General features: G+C 43.1%; 1 protein-coding gene across 49 annotated transcripts in view; it reads left to right on the top strand.

The window, feature by feature from the left end:
• The first annotated feature begins 8,467 nt into the window (after nt 1-8,467).
• The window catches only part of Slmap (sarcolemma associated protein), a 118,084-nt gene continuing 109,908 nt past the window's right edge, over nt 8,468-16,643 (top strand). For 24 of the 49 annotated variants that reach the window (XM_087587646.1, XM_087587648.1, XM_087587626.1 and 21 more), the window contains exons 1-2: nt 8,502-8,551; nt 8,769-10,051. In XM_087587646.1, coding sequence (XP_087443772.1) covers nt 9,854-10,051 — 198 coding nt within the window. In that variant the 5' untranslated portion in view covers nt 8,502-8,551; nt 8,769-9,853. Of the gene's footprint in view, nt 8,660-8,768; nt 10,052-16,643 lie in introns of all 49 variants that reach the window. The other 25 variants (XM_087587647.1, XM_087587649.1, XM_087587627.1 and 22 more) reach the window with 2 other exon arrangements.

Below are 16,643 nucleotides of genomic sequence, written 5' to 3'. Positions count from 1 at the left end.
AAAAAGAGAATACATTTACTTTCTATTGCTACCATAAGAAAGCAAATTTACTGGGTGAGTAACACAGATTCAGTATCTTACAGTCCCCGAGGTTAGAAACCTGATATGGCTTCACTCGGCTAAAACTGGAGGGGAATACCACTTTCTCTGCTTCTCTCCAGCTTCCAGAGGATGCCGTCTTCCATCTTCAAAGTCAGCTACTTGAGGTCCCGTCCTCTGTCACGTCTCTCTGACCTACTCTGCTTCCCTCTTGCACTTGAAAGGACTTGTGTGGTTAAAAGGTCTACTCAGATAGCCCAAGACAATCTCCTTAGCTCAAGTCCTGTATCTTAATCATATCAACAAATCTCTTTTTCCATGTACTCTGCTGTGTTGTAGACCCCTCGGATTGCATGTGGACATCTTTGGGTAGCCATTATTCTGCCTACTACAGGGGAGCAGGTCAGTATTCTGGATGAGGATAAAAGAAGGAGAGATGTATTAAACTATACAAAGCACTAGGTACACGAGAGTTTCATTTTTTAATGGACAGCTCCAAAGTACTTAAAGTGGTCAGTCTCAGGCAGTGATATTATGGGTACTCTCTCTTTTTCGTTTTTAATTTTGTACGATTATTATTTTTTTTTTCTGAGACAGGTTCTCACTATGTCGCTCTGGGTGTCCTGGAACTCACAGAGATTCGCTTGCCAAGTGCGGGGGTTAAAGGCATGCACCATCGCGCCCAGCTCATCTTTTTAATTTTCCCCCCTCCTTTGTTTTTTCCAACTTTTATACATTTACAACAAAAGTCCTTGGGGCTAGTGATGTAGCTCAATGGTAGAGAACTTGCCTAGTATATAAGGCTACAGGTTCAAGCACCAACACACACACACACACACACACACACACACACACACTACCTCTCCTACATACAGAGTAAAACAAAATAAAATATTTTTTAAAACAAAGAATATAGTAACTTGGGAGACTATTCTTATTAGTAAACACTTGGTGGTCTGTTTCTGGGGAAAAATAATGTCCACAACTTATTGTCAAAAGTTTGGAAACATATATATGGTAGTAACTTTGAATTGGGGAATTGCATATGTTAATTAAAATAGTATTGCAACATATATTTGGTGCTTTATGTAATAAAAAGATTGGAATATATTTTGAATGCCAAACTTTAGCGACTAGAAAGTCTGGATTGATTCTACATTACTCTCACTCTTGTTTCATTTTTAGAAAATGTGTTACTATTGCATGTGTGTATGCATGATGTGTGTATAGGGTGTTGCATATGCCTCCATAGATGCTCTCTCCACTCCCTATCCAGCCTTGAATGCCAAGTGTGCTTGCTAGGGTTGGGGAATAGGGTGCGTGAGTGATGACTGAGGAAGACAGGTGTAGAGTGCTAGACTTATCTACAGTTACAGACCTCTTCACACCATACCAACTTTTTAGGGACCACAGAGAAACCCATCTGTTCTTTATAATATCAGTTCCATGTGTTGATGTTATCTCACGGACATCTCTAAAACAAAAAGTCTAGTGGAGCTTAATAGTGAATCATAAATACAATCAAACTGATTGTCAGAATGCCATAGTTTCATAAAATAAATGTCCTTTAAAACATCTTTCATGAAATCACTGGTTATGATCACATATAGACAGGACCTCTAATGTTTTACTTGGCATCTTTAGAAACAAATCAGATGCTTCCGTGAAATTTGGAAAGAAAGCACCTCATGTGGCTCCCTGACCCAGCCCTTTTGTTCTTAAGCCTTTGCTACATGCCAGGTAGCATTCTTAAGTTAGTTTTGAGAGACAAGAGGACACTTTGAATAATCGAAATGAGAGTTCCATAAGAGTGACAAAACACTGAATTTTGTTCCTTCTCTTCCTCCCAGCACAGGGTAGCGCTTGTCAGCACCATCAACTCTGCGTGACTCTTAGAAGTAAGGCTCTTCTTGTGGCTTACCCTTTCTGTTCATTGCTGAGGGATTTTAAAAGGGCTTCAGATGGCTGAGAACAACCACGTGGAAGGATATAGCTGACAAACTGTTAATAGCACCAAACCTGGCATTTATGACAGTTCTAGAGAGGACTGCTGCTTGAATAATCAAAAGTGTACATTCTCATCAACCGAGAAAAACTACTACAGATTCATTTTATTTTATTCGTAGGAAAGAAACCCTTGTAACCTGCGTTCTGGTTGCGGATGGTAATTTAGGATGCCACACTGAAAAGTCTTAAGAATTTGAGCTGCTCAGTTTCCTGCCTGTAGAACAGGATTGATGCTACAGTAAAGGGACGTTAGAGACGGTAAACCACACATTTAATGGTTCCCTTCTCCGGGCCTGAGACTTCTTGCCCACCAAATGAAGACGATGGATTAACTGTGATTCTTTCTAGAGATGATATTCTAATTCCTGCTTTTTATATTTGCAGGAATGGCGTGTTAGATGGAAAAAAAATGAATGTCTTTACTTGTCTTTGGGTAATTATTCTTCTCTTATTTCCTGAAGAACCAGGAAACCGAGACAGATGAGCAGTGCTTCTGGAATGTGGTGGCAACTCCACCCTGGACACCTGGGAAATGACGAATGTTTCCACTGAAGAGGAGAGTCCTTCCTAGTGGGCGGAAACTCAACTTTTTTCTTTTAAACACAGGTTCTTATGTAGGCCAAGCCAGCTTTGAGTTCCTTCTGTAGCCCAGTCTGGCCTTACCTTCTTGATCCCCTTGTTTCTAGCTCTCCAGTGCTAAGGTTACAAGTGTACAGGACTATGACAGGCTCTGCTTCACTTGTAATATGCCAGCATGTGCCTTTAAAGTTCCTAACGCTCGCCCTTTTGATATTTGAGTAGGCCTGGCTTCTTACTTGGCAGCTGAGTATAACCTGTGGCCCACAGGCTGAAGTCAGGATAGCTGTGAGTGTGGTCCAGCACAAAATTGTAAACTTATTTAAAACGATATATATATAGTAGTTATTTTTAAATGCTCAATTGTGAAGCCTTGTATGTAACCTATGAGAGCCGAAGTGAAGGCTCAGCAGTTAAGAGCTCTTGCTGCTCTTGCAGAGAACCCGGATTCAGGCCCAGGACCCACATTAACCCCAGCTCCGGGGGATCAGAAGCCCTCCTTTGACCTTCTTCAGGTGCCAGGAACACAAGCGGTACAGATATATATCTACAGACAAACATCTATAAACATAAATTGAAAATAAATAAATCTTTAAAAATACCTGTTTAATAGTAACAAAAAAAGTGAAACTTTGTAGATGATATCCTATTGCAATATTGGAGGTTTGGAAATATCTGCTTGGACAATGTTTTCAAACCAGCAATCTGAGTAAGCAGTTATAGAAAGTATTCCATAATTTATTATATCCAAATAATTAGTTGAAATTCAATTAGGTCATTATCAGTTTTGAGGACTATATATTAACTGAATTTAAAGTTAATCCTGATACATCTGACGTGAGAACAATTCCCATTTGGATGGTACTGTGTGGAAGTTAAATTGTTAAAGCGGCGCTGCGCTCCCGGCGCGTGCGCACTTGACTCTGCACGTGCCCAAGAGCTCTGGATTCGAGAATGAAAAGACTCACACTCACGCACGCACGCAATCTCTATATTTTAATATGCTTAACTTGCTCAGTGGCTGGATACTCCAAAACCGTAACACGTTCTAAATCTGTATCTTACCTTTGCTGCCCTGTTCCCTTCGAAGCCCCTCCCATGGGGCCGCTTTCCCTTTGCACACATATTTCCGCCATCTTACCCTCCGGCTCCTTCACAGCATAGTCCAGTCACAGCTCTCTCATGTCAGAATCCTTTCTTCTCCTCTTCATTTCTTGCCCAGGAATCCTCAAAGTTCTGTCTCTTTCATTCTGGCCAACCATTGGCCTCTGACTCTTTATTGATCCCTCAAAAAACAACTTTTGGCAGGGACCTGCATCGGATGTGCGAATTCCCATCGAAGCACTAATCAAACCCCCAACAGCACTGTGATAATAATTGTACAATTTATCTTCCTTTCCCAAGATTGAAAAGTAGCCTAGAGGGCTGGAGAGACGGTTCAGTGATTAAGAGCACTGACTGCTTTTCCAGAGGTCCTGAGTTCAAATTCCAGCAACCACATGGTGGCTCACAACCATCTGTAATGGAACCTGATGCCCTCTTCTGGTGTTTCTGAGGACAGCTACAGTGTACTTATGTATAATAAATAAATAAAAAAAAAATTTTATAAAAGAAGAGTATCCTAGATCACAATAGTGGTGATCTCATCAGTCTATAAAAAGGTGAACACTTAAAAAAAAAAAAAGGAAAAGAGAGCTACACCATCAGGAAATACTGCCATTCCAGTTTCTTAAAGCATGGTGTGTTTTTAACTCAATTAAAAATTTGTATGGATACCGAGTCATGGAAAGGAACACCCACATGGCCTACAATTCAAAATATCTCATGTATGAGAGTTCTTAATTTAAGCCTTTTCTGTTCCTGCCAAATAACAGTGGGTGAGGAACGCCTTCAATGCATTTGGCATTTCCAGGGCCGTGTGTAATAGGGTAAGAGTCTTTACTCTGGCAGGTTATAGCAGTTCCCAGCTTTTCTTGCTAGAAAGCTCTCATTCTATTTGTTTAACATTAGTTCGTTTTGCTTTTACATTTCTGACTAAGACTGTCTCTCTATAAACTAGAGATATAACATCTTGCTCTTTACTATATGTGGAAGGCTGGGAACATTCTGTTAGTAACAGTACTAAAACAACATTTTCAGAGAACCTACTGTTTCCCAGACATTATGGTTGGTACTTTTCCTTGAACTATCTTATCTTACAAACAAGATTCTGGGAAATAGTATATACATTTTTTTTTCCGAATGAGGAAACAGACTTAGAGAAGACTTTACTATTGTGTTGGTAGATGGTAAAAGTATTTGAGTCTGCAACTTTTTTGTTATTACTTTACTTTGACCCTCTAGAAGGAAAACGAAAATGCTCTGAAATCTAATGCACTGGTTACAAGTTCTCTGACTTCTGGTTTCTTCCTGTTCATTCTCACCCCTTATTCTCCAGGAAAACAACCCTCCTTCTAATTCCCTCAAAGTCTTGTCTTCTCAGATCTCTTGCTGTAATTTTAATTTCTCCTAATCCTATTTTTAATTATGGTTCTTAAACACTTTAACTTCCCTGTGGCCCATCACCCACCAGTGGTAGTGGAAAAGAAAGGGTATAGGGAAAGCGGACTTATTTAGAAAGGTTCTTTGGAGCAACTCCTGTCTCAGCCTCAGTCTCAGCTTGAGTCAGCAGGAGGAACTAACAGGAACACCAGGAGAAGTTCTCAGTTGTGTCTCTCTCGGGGAAGCGAAGGTCAGTGAAGACGTGAGACCCACGGCATGGCACAGCTAGCTGTACCAGCAAGCCAAGCTCTGTCTCCATCACTCTGTGGGGTCCTATTTATACCCTCCAAAGATCCCTTGCCCTCCACATGCCTTGCCTCAGCATATGCAACCAATCTGTCCGAGTTCCAGAAAGCAGCAAGACGCCGCATCACACCACCAGATGTTTTTTGGTGTGTTTCTCTCCAGGAAGTCCTGACAAATGCAGCTCAACTACGAAAGGTAAGGAAGACGTGCATGCCATTAGCAAAGAATTCTTCATCATGTGTCCTTTCACATGCTTGCTTTAACAGAACATCCTGTCTCCTGTGTCTGCTTCAGCAAAAACATTCCTTCATGAGTCTGCCTTAGCCTTTCACCTGTGTCCACTTCAGCTAAACATTCCTTCATGTGTTTGCCCCAGCAAAACACCATCCAACCACCTGCCTTTCCAAAGACCTCTTGGGTTTCCATTTCATCTAGCCCGCTGTTCAGGGTATTGTTTTGGCTTCTCTATGTACCCGGATTCCCGAATAATGGCACAGGGCTCGTTTTTATTTACAGTGCATCTGACCTCAGCTTAAGCTTGCTCCCCGACTCCCTCTTAGCTTATGTTAACATGTATATATCGATCTAACTTCTGCCACATGGTTAGTTACCTCTCCTCGGTTTCATACGTCTGACTTCCTCCCCGTAGGGGTGGCACATCTTCCTGAGCCCGAGTCTTTCCCAGAGTTCCTCTCTCTTTGCCAGCTATCCTTCCTTCCTAGTCTCTCCTCTCCTGCTGTAGGCCATTCAGCTTTTTATTGGCAGGTGATGCTTTTACATAGTGCACAAGAGATTATCCATACAGTCTCACTAGTACCACATTAACTGACTTACTCCAACAGTTTTGGTTGTAGTTTTCTTTTTGTGCTACTAGGGTGCATCTAATGCCGTGTGAATGCTAGGTCACCATGCTGCTCCTGGGCTCTATCCCAGCCCCTATCATGTCTGAGGACCCGGCTTACATGGTTCTTCTGTGCTTTTGATACTTTTGATTTCTTCCAAATACTGCAAGGATCTTATTGTGTCTTCATCTAAACTGTAAGAAACTTTAGGGATTCATCTTCCTTTTCCTTTTTCTTCACTGTTGAAATGCCAGGTCATTTCACTGGTTCTCTCTCCCAGTGGGTAGTCAGCTGAATGTTTGTTGAATGAATAAAAAACGTGCTTAAGTAACTTTAAAATTCATGCACACAACTCATTACAGATAGGCATGCTCTGCCACACCTGGCTTGCTTTATTATTTTAAGGCTAAAAGTTATCAGAAGCAAAACATTTTCATCTTCTAATAATAAAACTTTCCAGCATATCCTTATTCTCTGGGTCAAAATGCCTGGGATACAGTAATAATTCAATATATTTGTTGAAATGTTGAAAAACTGTAAAAAAAAAAGTGTGAAAGTTCTGGTCTTGGACATTCATATTACCACAAATTTAAGCTTCAAGCATGTGGCCCACGTGAACGTGGCTCTCTCTCTCTCGCGCGCACGCGCGCGCACACACACACACACACACACACGCGCACACACTCTAGCATGACTTTATACTACGTTACTTATTGTGTCCAATACCCCTACTTTATCCTCTAATAAGTGTGTTATTTTCATTCATGTATTAAATATTTACTTAGCCACTGTGCCAGGCACACGAATGTATTGCTTTATACAGCCTCATTTTGCTACTTATCCCTCTTCCTGGCAATTTAATAAACCATTCAGCAAATTTGGTATTTATTATAGTCCTCCAACCATCCTTCATTCAGCTTTTGTTGCCTCTCCTAGGAGGATGTCCCTGTCTCCCTTTAGAAGAGTTCCGAATATATCAGAGTTGTTACCTTATTTTGTTCCTTCAGTCTCAAACCCACTACACTGGTTATGTAACCAGAGGGCAGAGACTAAGGCTGTGCTCATCCTTGTCTCCTGGACACAGCATAGTGTCACAGAAGCAGTGAAATGAATGCTCTGTTAAACAATGTGGTCTGACACCACCGAAAGCCTCTTTACAAAGGGGTTGTATATTGTTGTTTAGTTATAGAAGAGAAAAAGGGTCCTAAAGAAGTTTAAAGACATGTCCAACGTTTCATAGAGAAGTCTGTGGTCATAGGAATCTCAAGAATGAAGGCGACACTGATTTGACAAGATTAAGATTCTCTGCAGTCTTTCCCTAAGGATTTCATTCAGCTCTGGCCACCGTTTTTTCCTTCTTCGGAACAATGACTCCTTACATACTGGTCTTTCTCCTCTCGGTTCCCAGGCTTAACACATACTTCAAGATTCTTAGTTGGGTAATTCCCCGTATTTTCCTATTAGAAACTTTTGACCTTGACCCCTCTTTGGAAATGTGTTTTAAAACTTTCAAGTAGGTTGTGGTAGTACATGCCTTTAATCCCAGCATTCTGGAGGCAGTAGCAGGTAGATTTCTGAGTTCTAGGCCAGCTACTTAAAGAGCTCCTGGACAGCAGGAGAAACCCTGTCTCTAACTCCACAGTCACCCCCCCCCCCCCCTAACATTCTGTTCTCACTAATCCAGGTAAGAATCCACGAAGGAGTTCTGAGAAACATCCTTGCATCAGAGAAAAGGACAGGAATTTGGGATGGAATTCATAAAGCACGGAGAATTTAGCAGAGGGAGGTCATCAAATCAGGCGTCATCAAATCTAGGGACTTGTGGAATTTGGTCATAGGAAGTGCAGGGGTGAGTGACTCAGTTGCCCACAGCTACGGGGGCTGCTAATGAGTCTTTGACTGGAACTAGCCTCTTTACGTGTTAGTATTTTCAGTGAGAGCTACAGAAAATACATTTAGTACACGTTGGTACTTTCTTACTCATAAGTTGCCACTGTATGTTTTCCAAACATTCAACCTCTCAAAGTTTCTCTTGCCCTTAACGAAAATGGTCATTAAGGTTGTTCGGAGCTTTGAAGCTTCTGGCCCTTAACAAAGATGGCGCCGGGGGTCATGTTAAAAATAAGCTTGCCCTCTTCTCTGCCAGTGACAAACATGGCTTCCACGGCGTCGGTCACATGACATCCCAGACTACGGCACGGGAGACGGCGGAGGAGGGCCCTTGAAAAGGGTGCGCGTTCCCGTAGCGGTGGACCCGGTAGGTTTCAGTCAGAGTCACTATGGCGGCCAACGCTGGCAAGGTAAGCTGAGGCGGCGGCGGAGGTGGCGGTGGCGGCGAGGGAGGCAGGACCCGACGTTCCGTCCTGGCTCCGGAATCCCGTAGCCTGACCCAGGAGAGGTCGCCCGAGGTCGGAGCAAGCAGCCGGGGACTGGCGGGGGCTGGCTGAAGGGGGCGAGGGCTGAGGCGAGCGGGCGCCGGTTCCTGACTGCCGTTTGTTTTGGTGTTTCCCCCACTAGGTCGGAAAGTTTCCTGCCTCGTCCGCCACCGCCTGAGCTTGCCGCACTGGCTGCGAGTGGAGGAGGCTGCGGCGGACCCAGCCCCGGCCTCCAGGCCTCTCCCTCCACCTCCCGGCCAGCCTCCCTCCCCCACACCGTCGTCCTCCGGGAGCTGCCAGTCCCTGAGATGCGACCCTCGCGAGGACGCTCCTGAGGGGAGGTGGCCCATGTGCTGAGCAGCAGAGCCCAGAGCTCAAGGAACCAACTTCCCGCCGGCCCGGGCGCCCAAGCCTCCCTGGGGTAGCTCCTCGCTCTGTCCGCACCGGCCTGCAGAGCCGGGTCCCCGCCCTGGTCCGGGGACACCCGCCAGGTGCTCGGGACTCGCGATCCAGGGACCGCCCGTATCCCGGCCGCCCTCCCACGCCTCCAGCCCGGGATCGCAGCCTCGGCTCACGCTGGGCCGGGGACCCCTGCCACTCCCGGGCGGCCTCGGCGCAGCAGGGCAATGCAGCCCGGCCCGGTGGCCCTCTAGCCCTCCTCGTCGTCTGTCCCCGCACCTCTTCTCATCCCCGAGGCCCCTGAGGACCGGCGGTGGCTGCCCGGAGGTCCTTCACTCCTCTTCCTCGGGCCCCGGAGGACCTTCCTGGCTGAGCCGAGTCAACCCTCTTCATGCTGCAGTGCCGCACCGTTTCCGCTACCGAAGGGGAGAAGTGGCCGGGATCTCAAACAAAACACAAGAATTTGTGTGTGACTCATCTGCTCGGATACCTCCCGTCCCCAAACTGTCTTCCAGGAGTTTCCTTGGCCGAAGCTGCCCAATGTTTGAGCTTTTTCTTCCTAGGGAAGATGGACTGAAAGCTGCTAGTTGGGGACTTTTTTTGGTCAAGGAGCCTCTGTATTTTAAAGGAGGTGATGGGGCTTGCTCTGGCTTGTCTTCCTGCCCAATTGAAGAGTTGTTGATGTTCACTGGTTATGCTTAGACAATGCACAGTTTGTTTTAATTTAAAAATTTTGGGGGGATAGGGGTGTAGGCTTGTGAAGAGCATTCCGAACCTGGAGGAGCTCCTCGTTATCCCTGGTCCAGACACCCCCCCAGCCTGTCCTCGATGCCGTCAGCCTTGGCCATCTTCACTTGCCGCCCGAACTCACACCCGTTTCAGGAGCGACATGTCTACCTGGACGAGCCCATCAAGATCGGCCGCTCAGTGGCACGCTGTCGACCAGCGCAGAATAATGCCACCTTTGACTGCAAAGTGCTGTCAAGGAACCATGCTCTCGTCTGGTTTGATCACAAGACGAGCAAGGTAATGTCAGTACAGTGTTTGACAGTCTTTACTTTTCTTTCCTTTTGCCCTCTCTGAGAGGTTTAATGTAAACTCGATCTTAGGGTTTGTTCCCAGAGGACACTTTTCTGCGAAGTCTTGGAATCAGCTTTTTGTGTATCCGAATTCTAGTAGAAATTGAATCGAAGTGGTTGAATGAAAAACAGAGAAGGTATTGTTACTAAATGTTTCAGTAGGGCGATGGCTTCTTGATAACTTGGTCATTCCCAGTGAAATCCCAAACCTTAATTCGTTTAGGAAAGGTAGATAGTGAAACGTGACCTCTTACTTTCAGCCCTTTTAGAAAGGGGAGCCTGCAGTTCAGTGCTTGATTAAGCAAGCACCAGTTCCCAAAGCAATGCAGGAATCTGTGGCCTCTGTTACAGTGAGGCTCAAGTGTCTGTGCTGAAATGTAGTTAACACATAGCTTGTAGTTGAATTCAATTCAGGGTCTGTCTGGTAGGATAACTGGAGTGTAAACTTAATGTTTTTGTAAGGGTTGACACTTACTTGCCTCGATGAAATGATTTGTAATATTAAAGGCAATTTAGTTAAGCTAGAGTAATTTTAACTACATCTTCGGAATTCTGTTTACAAGTTGGATGAACAGAAATCTATGCTCATAAGAGTCACTTTTTAATTTCTTTGGTAAATAATGCGTAGTTATCTGATGATATGCAGAAATTAGTATTGATTAGTTTATTCTTAGATTATATCCAATATTGTCAGTTATCATTTTTTTTTTTTTTTAAAGACAGGGACTAGCTGGCCTGGAGCTTATTCTATTGATCAGGCTGACCTCAAACTCAGAGGTTTACCTGCCTCTGCCTCTCAGGTGCTAGAATTAAAGGTCACCATGCTTGGCCTTACTTTTAATCCAATTTAGCTTGTTTATCTTGGCACTGTACTTTGCTAGTTACTTATATATATATATTTTTAAAAAGGATCCTTTTAGTTTTTCAAGAATGTGTATATATGGAGAATATTTTAAAGAACTGATCTTTGAGCCTAAACCTAAGGTTTTGGTTGAACTACTGAATTAATTCCAACTCAAACTAAGTTACATAAGACTAATAGGACCGTCTCCAGTTTTGTCTTCTGACTTTTTGCCCCCTCTTTCTGACTGACATGATTAATTTTTTTTTTTTAAGAGAAGAATTTGTGCTCAAGAGTGGTGTTTTGAAATGAAAGAAACTTGAGCCTCTAGAGGAAGAAAGTAATACTAGTACAGCTACTGAATTAAGGAATTACTAAATAAACTTTTTTTTTGGTTCTTTTTTTTCGGAGCTGGGGACCGAACCCAGGGCCTTGCACTTCCTAGTCAAGTGCTCTACCACTGAGCTAAATCCCCAACCCCCATTTTTTTTTTTAAAAAAGGAAGGAAAGATCCCCAAGTGCTATGTGCTTGCATAATGCCTATAACCTATTCTGTGTGTAGGATGAGAGCTGAAAAGTGTGTTAACTTTTTCCTGAGTTACAGCAGATGCTCTTTAACCCATAAAACAGACACTTTTCTCCCCACTGAAAGCTAGCATTTGGATGATTCATAGATGACCTGTGATTCTTTGTAAATGAGTATGGAGTTCTTTATTGAATTCCAACATTAGTTGACTACTAGTGTCTTAATACAATCAACCTTTACATTTTTTACCTTTTTATGTCCTTGAGAAACAGGTCCAGCCTAATCAGATGACCTATTTGCTTACAGGACACGCTTGGCCAGCTGCAGTTCTTGTCTGAAAAATAGTGCCTGTGCAGTGGCACACGCCTGTAATCCTAGGTCTTGGAAGACAGGAAGACTGCTTCATGCTTGAGGCTAGCCCAGGCTGCTTAATGAGTCACTCAGGTATACAGTGAAGCCCTGTCTCAGATGCTCAGGATAAAGAGAGGGACTAGAGAGTTCTTTGAATGGTAGACATGGTTTATTTCTCCCTTTCACTTTTTTTCCTTTTGTGTCATTGGCTAAACTAGCACTGAGGGCTTGACAGTATATTTTGTGTAATTATTATTATATCACCTAATTTAGTTTAAACAATCTCAATCTGTTAGGTCTTCCTTTTATGATCAAATTATTTTAAGAATTAATTTTAAAAGTATTGGCTTAGACAGACAGGTTTTTTATTGAGCATGTATTCTGTGCCAGACCCTGGGAGATAGCAAAGAAAACCAAACCAGTTTGTCCAATATTATTTATTGCTTGTGCATGAAATTTCAAGGGCTCTCCTGTGTCAGGCTCACCTTCCCCCTCCAATATATATTCCTGGAAATTTATGACAAATAAAAACGTGAGAATCTACTCAAAGGTATCATTTCAGGAAAGATTGTTTTTAAGCACTATCAAGCCTGAGTTTTCTTATCTGTGGATAGTATTGCCTTCTTAAAGTTGTGGGTTTTTGTGTGTGTGTGTGTGTGTGAGTGTGTGTGTGTGATGGGAAAGAAACTTTGGGCTATGTGCACTAAACACCTGTTGTACCACTGAGCCATGCCCACTGCCCACCCCCTTTGCTATTTTGGGGATTCAGATTATTGTGCAAATCATGTAGGACTTTGTGCTTGCCATTTATTAAAGTCTCAGAATTTAGTAGCACGGGTGTTTGTGGGGTGCATGGGCTCAAATCAGTGCGCTTTGAGTTGTTATTGCGCTGTGGAGTCATACAGGAGCTCATGTGTGGGGTTCACCTCAGACTCCGTACATGCCCAAAGCATGGGAATTCAGGCTTTCGACCAGTTTTATTTTAAGTGTTGAGGATTGAACCCAGGACTTTGTACAAGCTAAGAAAGCACTCTACTGACTGAGCCACATCCCAAGTCCAGAAATTGTTTAGTACAACGCAGCTGTAGAAGTAACTTTAAAAATAGAAGGCAGTGAAGTTGGTAACTGTTCCAGTGGGCATCTTGCCTTGGAGGTGGGAATTGGAGTAGTGTGTCCTTTGTTTGACTTTGTTGACGACCTCGTTTGTACTTGCCATTATGGAGGGCCTAGTAAAAGCTGGAAGAAGTAATAAGCACTTGAAGCATGTGTTGAAAGTTTGAGACATGGTCTCTTCCTCTGTGTCCATGACTCCTTGAGGCAGGACTCTTTCTTTAGCCCTTTCATTGTTAGAATCACAAGCCTTGGCCACTAGTTACTTGGAACTTTGATTGTTCAGCTCATAGATGTGCAGTTTAGAAACTGGCCAAATGCAGGTAGGGGAAATGTAGACAGTACTTTTGGGAATATGCTGTTGGAGTTTATCTAGCAAAAGGAAGACAACAGTCATGGATGGGCTTCACTGTGGGTATTACCAGGGATGCAGAGGTGAGGCTTTTTAATGTTGAATTCATGCACAATGAATGTTTCCCCCCTCTACAGTGTGGTGTTGATTGGTTTTATAGTCCATCCCAGAGGTGTTAACAACCATCTTGTCTGCTTTTGTGTTCCATCATATACACTCTTCAGTGTTTATAGCCCATAATGGTACTTCAGTTGACTGAGCAAGTAAATCTGTCTCTCTGGTAGGTGCACAGAAGGAAGGGACTATGAGTGGACATATTTGGATGGCCTTATTTGTTAGTGAGTTCTGGAGAGTTTTGGGTAGAGATCACAAAACAGTCCAAATTGCCATTTAAGAGAAGTAATGCAATCTTGTGTACAGTCGGGACCTAGAGCAAAGAGTACAGCTCAACCTGTGCATTATGTCCAGTGTTCTCCTAAATGGGTTGCATCAGTGGTTCTCAACCTGTGGGTCCCAACCCCTTTGGATCACACAGCAGATATCCTCACATCAGTTGTTTACGTTACGATTCATAACACTTAGGAAGTAGCAACAAAATAATTTTATGGATGGGGGTCACCACAACATGAGGAACTGTATTAAAAGGTTGTAGCATTAGGAAGGTTGAGAAACCAGTTCTTTACATGTTAACATAATCATCAACTCTTATTTTTCCCTCATGAGTATGAAGAAATTCAGGGATAGGGAGATTAGGTTAGGTTAACTTCCCTGAGTTCATATTGCTAATGAAGGATAGGGCCATGATTTCAGCACGGCTATTTTGGTTCTTGACTTGACTTGATATCTACAGGGCCAACCTCATAAACACTGCCATCACAAGACTGTGACATTTTAAACAGGATGTGATTTTGTTAAGTGCAAACACCAGGTTGACAGCAGAAATGAAAATGATTAAATGTCCAAAAGCAAAACAAACAGACTGGTGGATTAGATTAAATGGTCCGGTAGGATTTTTATAACAAGTGAAGATTTTAGGAAAAGCTTCACAGATAATGTAGCTCCTGGATGAACTACAAATGCAGCCTGCCTAAAGGGCTTAGAAAAAGGCAGAGTGTGGGGAAGAGTGAGTCAAGGAAAGGGGTGCTGGGTGGGAGCGACTGCTCAAGAAAAGGCATAGAAACAGGAGGTACGTTCCAGTGTCATCACAAGGAAGCCATTGCTAAGGAAGAAAGCCAGATTGTTTCTTTCCTTGACATGTCTAAACGTGACTGCTAGGATCCTGGACTCAGCCCTTGAGAGGATGGCAGATTATTTGTTCATTGCTTTTTATTTTGTTTGTATGTTTGTTTTAGCAGATTTCTAAGTTTGTGGGTTTTTTTTTTTTTTTTTTTTTTTTTTTTTTTTTTTGTTAACAGAAGCAAAAAGTTCTTTGAGAAATGCTGGTTTTTGTGAGAAAGTTGTTTTTCTAATGTAAGGTACATTGATTTAAATATGTATAGGAAGTCAGATTGTATTACCAAACTACATTTGTATTTCCACTCATGTTACTTTTTACAATATCAGAGAATTAATGAAATATTTAATATATTGGGTTTTCAAAAACACAGCTTAGGCAGAGGGGAGCTGGCCCTGTCTCTCTCTTGGGCAAAGCGGAATAGCTGACCCTGGTGTTGTGGGTGCAGGGAAGCTGGTAGGCTGCCTAACTCAGCTACCATCCGACCCAGATCCCAGGCTTTGGTTGGCCACCCCAACATCTACCCCATTTATAATCTGTTGAAATGTGTGAAGGGGCTGGTCCGGCAGAACCAAAGCTCCATGACACAGGGCAACAACAGGATATCAGAGAGGAGTCCCAGCGATGATCCAGTATTGAGAGTGTACAGAAGCCACTTGATTGGCCTCAAACCAGACCAATGACTCACTGCAGTGAACATTTGCAAGTAAAAGAAGTATGGACAGAGGGGTACACTGTGGGACGTGCCATGACACACCACAGCAACCACAGTGAGAGAGAGATTTTTGTTTTCTTTTGTGGGGAGGTGCAGAGGTGGACATGGATATGGAGGGACAGGGAGATGAGTGGGATTGGGGTGCATGATGTGGAATTCACAAAGAATCAGTAAAAAGTTAAAAAACATGGTTTAGGGCCTGGAGAGATGATCGCTCAGCGATTTTAAGAGTTCTCACTGCTCCTCTTCCAAAGGCCCTCGGTGTGAATCTCAGCATCCACATAGTGGCTTACAACTATCTTCAACACCAGACCTAGGGGATCCAACACTCTCTTCTGGTCTTTGTAGTCACTGCACGCACACAGAAAACACAATACTTGAGGGCAAAGCACCTGAAAATAATAGTTTATATATTCTTTTTTTAAAAAAGATTTACTTATTATATATGAGGACACTGTCGCTGTCTTCAGACACCAGAAGAGGGCATCATTTCCCATTGCAGACGGTTGCGAGCCACCATGTGGTTGCTGGGAATTGAACTCAGGACCTCTGGAAGAGCAGTCAGTGCTCTTAACCACTGAGCCATCTCTCCAGCCCAGGTTATAGATTTTTAATCATCCACTCCTGTTTTGTTATTTACTCCTTAAATACATTAATTTCTCTTTTTTGAGGCAGGGTCTTACTAAAAAACAGTAAGCTGCTATGGCTGCTATGCCATGGGACTCACTTTATAGATCAGCCTGGTCTTGAACTCACAGATTTAGATTCCCCTATCTCAGCCTCGTGAATGTGGAGAATAAAGGAGTATTCTACCATGCCTGGCATTAAATTCACTCTTTCCCTTCTTGGGCTTTTGTTTGGTTTTCTTAAATGGTATTTGTGTTAGTCTAAGATCTGTTCTGAATAAGTACAATATTCACCATTTAGGGTTTAAGTAGAAGGATTGTGAGATTGGTTCTTTTTTGGGGAAATGGAGGCTTTGGAGACAAGGTCTGCTTATATATACAGCTCAGGGTAGCCGGAACTTGCTGTGTAGCCCAGTCTGGCCTTATTCTCTCTCCAGTCTTAATCTCTGTAGTCTGGTGCTTAGACTGTAAGTGTGTACTGCTTGGTTTGCCTTGAGGTCAGTTCTTGGTTACTTTATATTTGAATCAAAAATAATTTGGCTGGCTGGGATATAGCTCCATGCCCAGCATGCAGAGACCGAGTGGTTCCATTTCCAGAATTTCCAAAGGAGAAAAGGGTGTGTGTTTGGGTGTGGGAAGGATGACTGACATTCTAAGACTTTCTGGGATTCAGGCTTCTCCCTGGGTGTTACAGGCAGACAAATATTCTATACTCTTGCTCAAAAAATCTTGATTGTTGTTCCATTAATTATTTTTAGTATTAAAATTTGTCTTTCACCCCCAC

The sequence above is a fragment of the Rattus norvegicus genome, chromosome 16 (assembly GCF_021556685.1).
Source record: "Rattus norvegicus strain SHRSP/BbbUtx chromosome 16, alternate assembly SHRSP_T2T, whole genome shotgun sequence".
NCBI classification, from domain to species: domain Eukaryota; kingdom Metazoa; phylum Chordata; class Mammalia; order Rodentia; family Muridae; genus Rattus; species Rattus norvegicus.
This window is presented reverse-complemented; position numbering and strand designations above follow the sequence as displayed.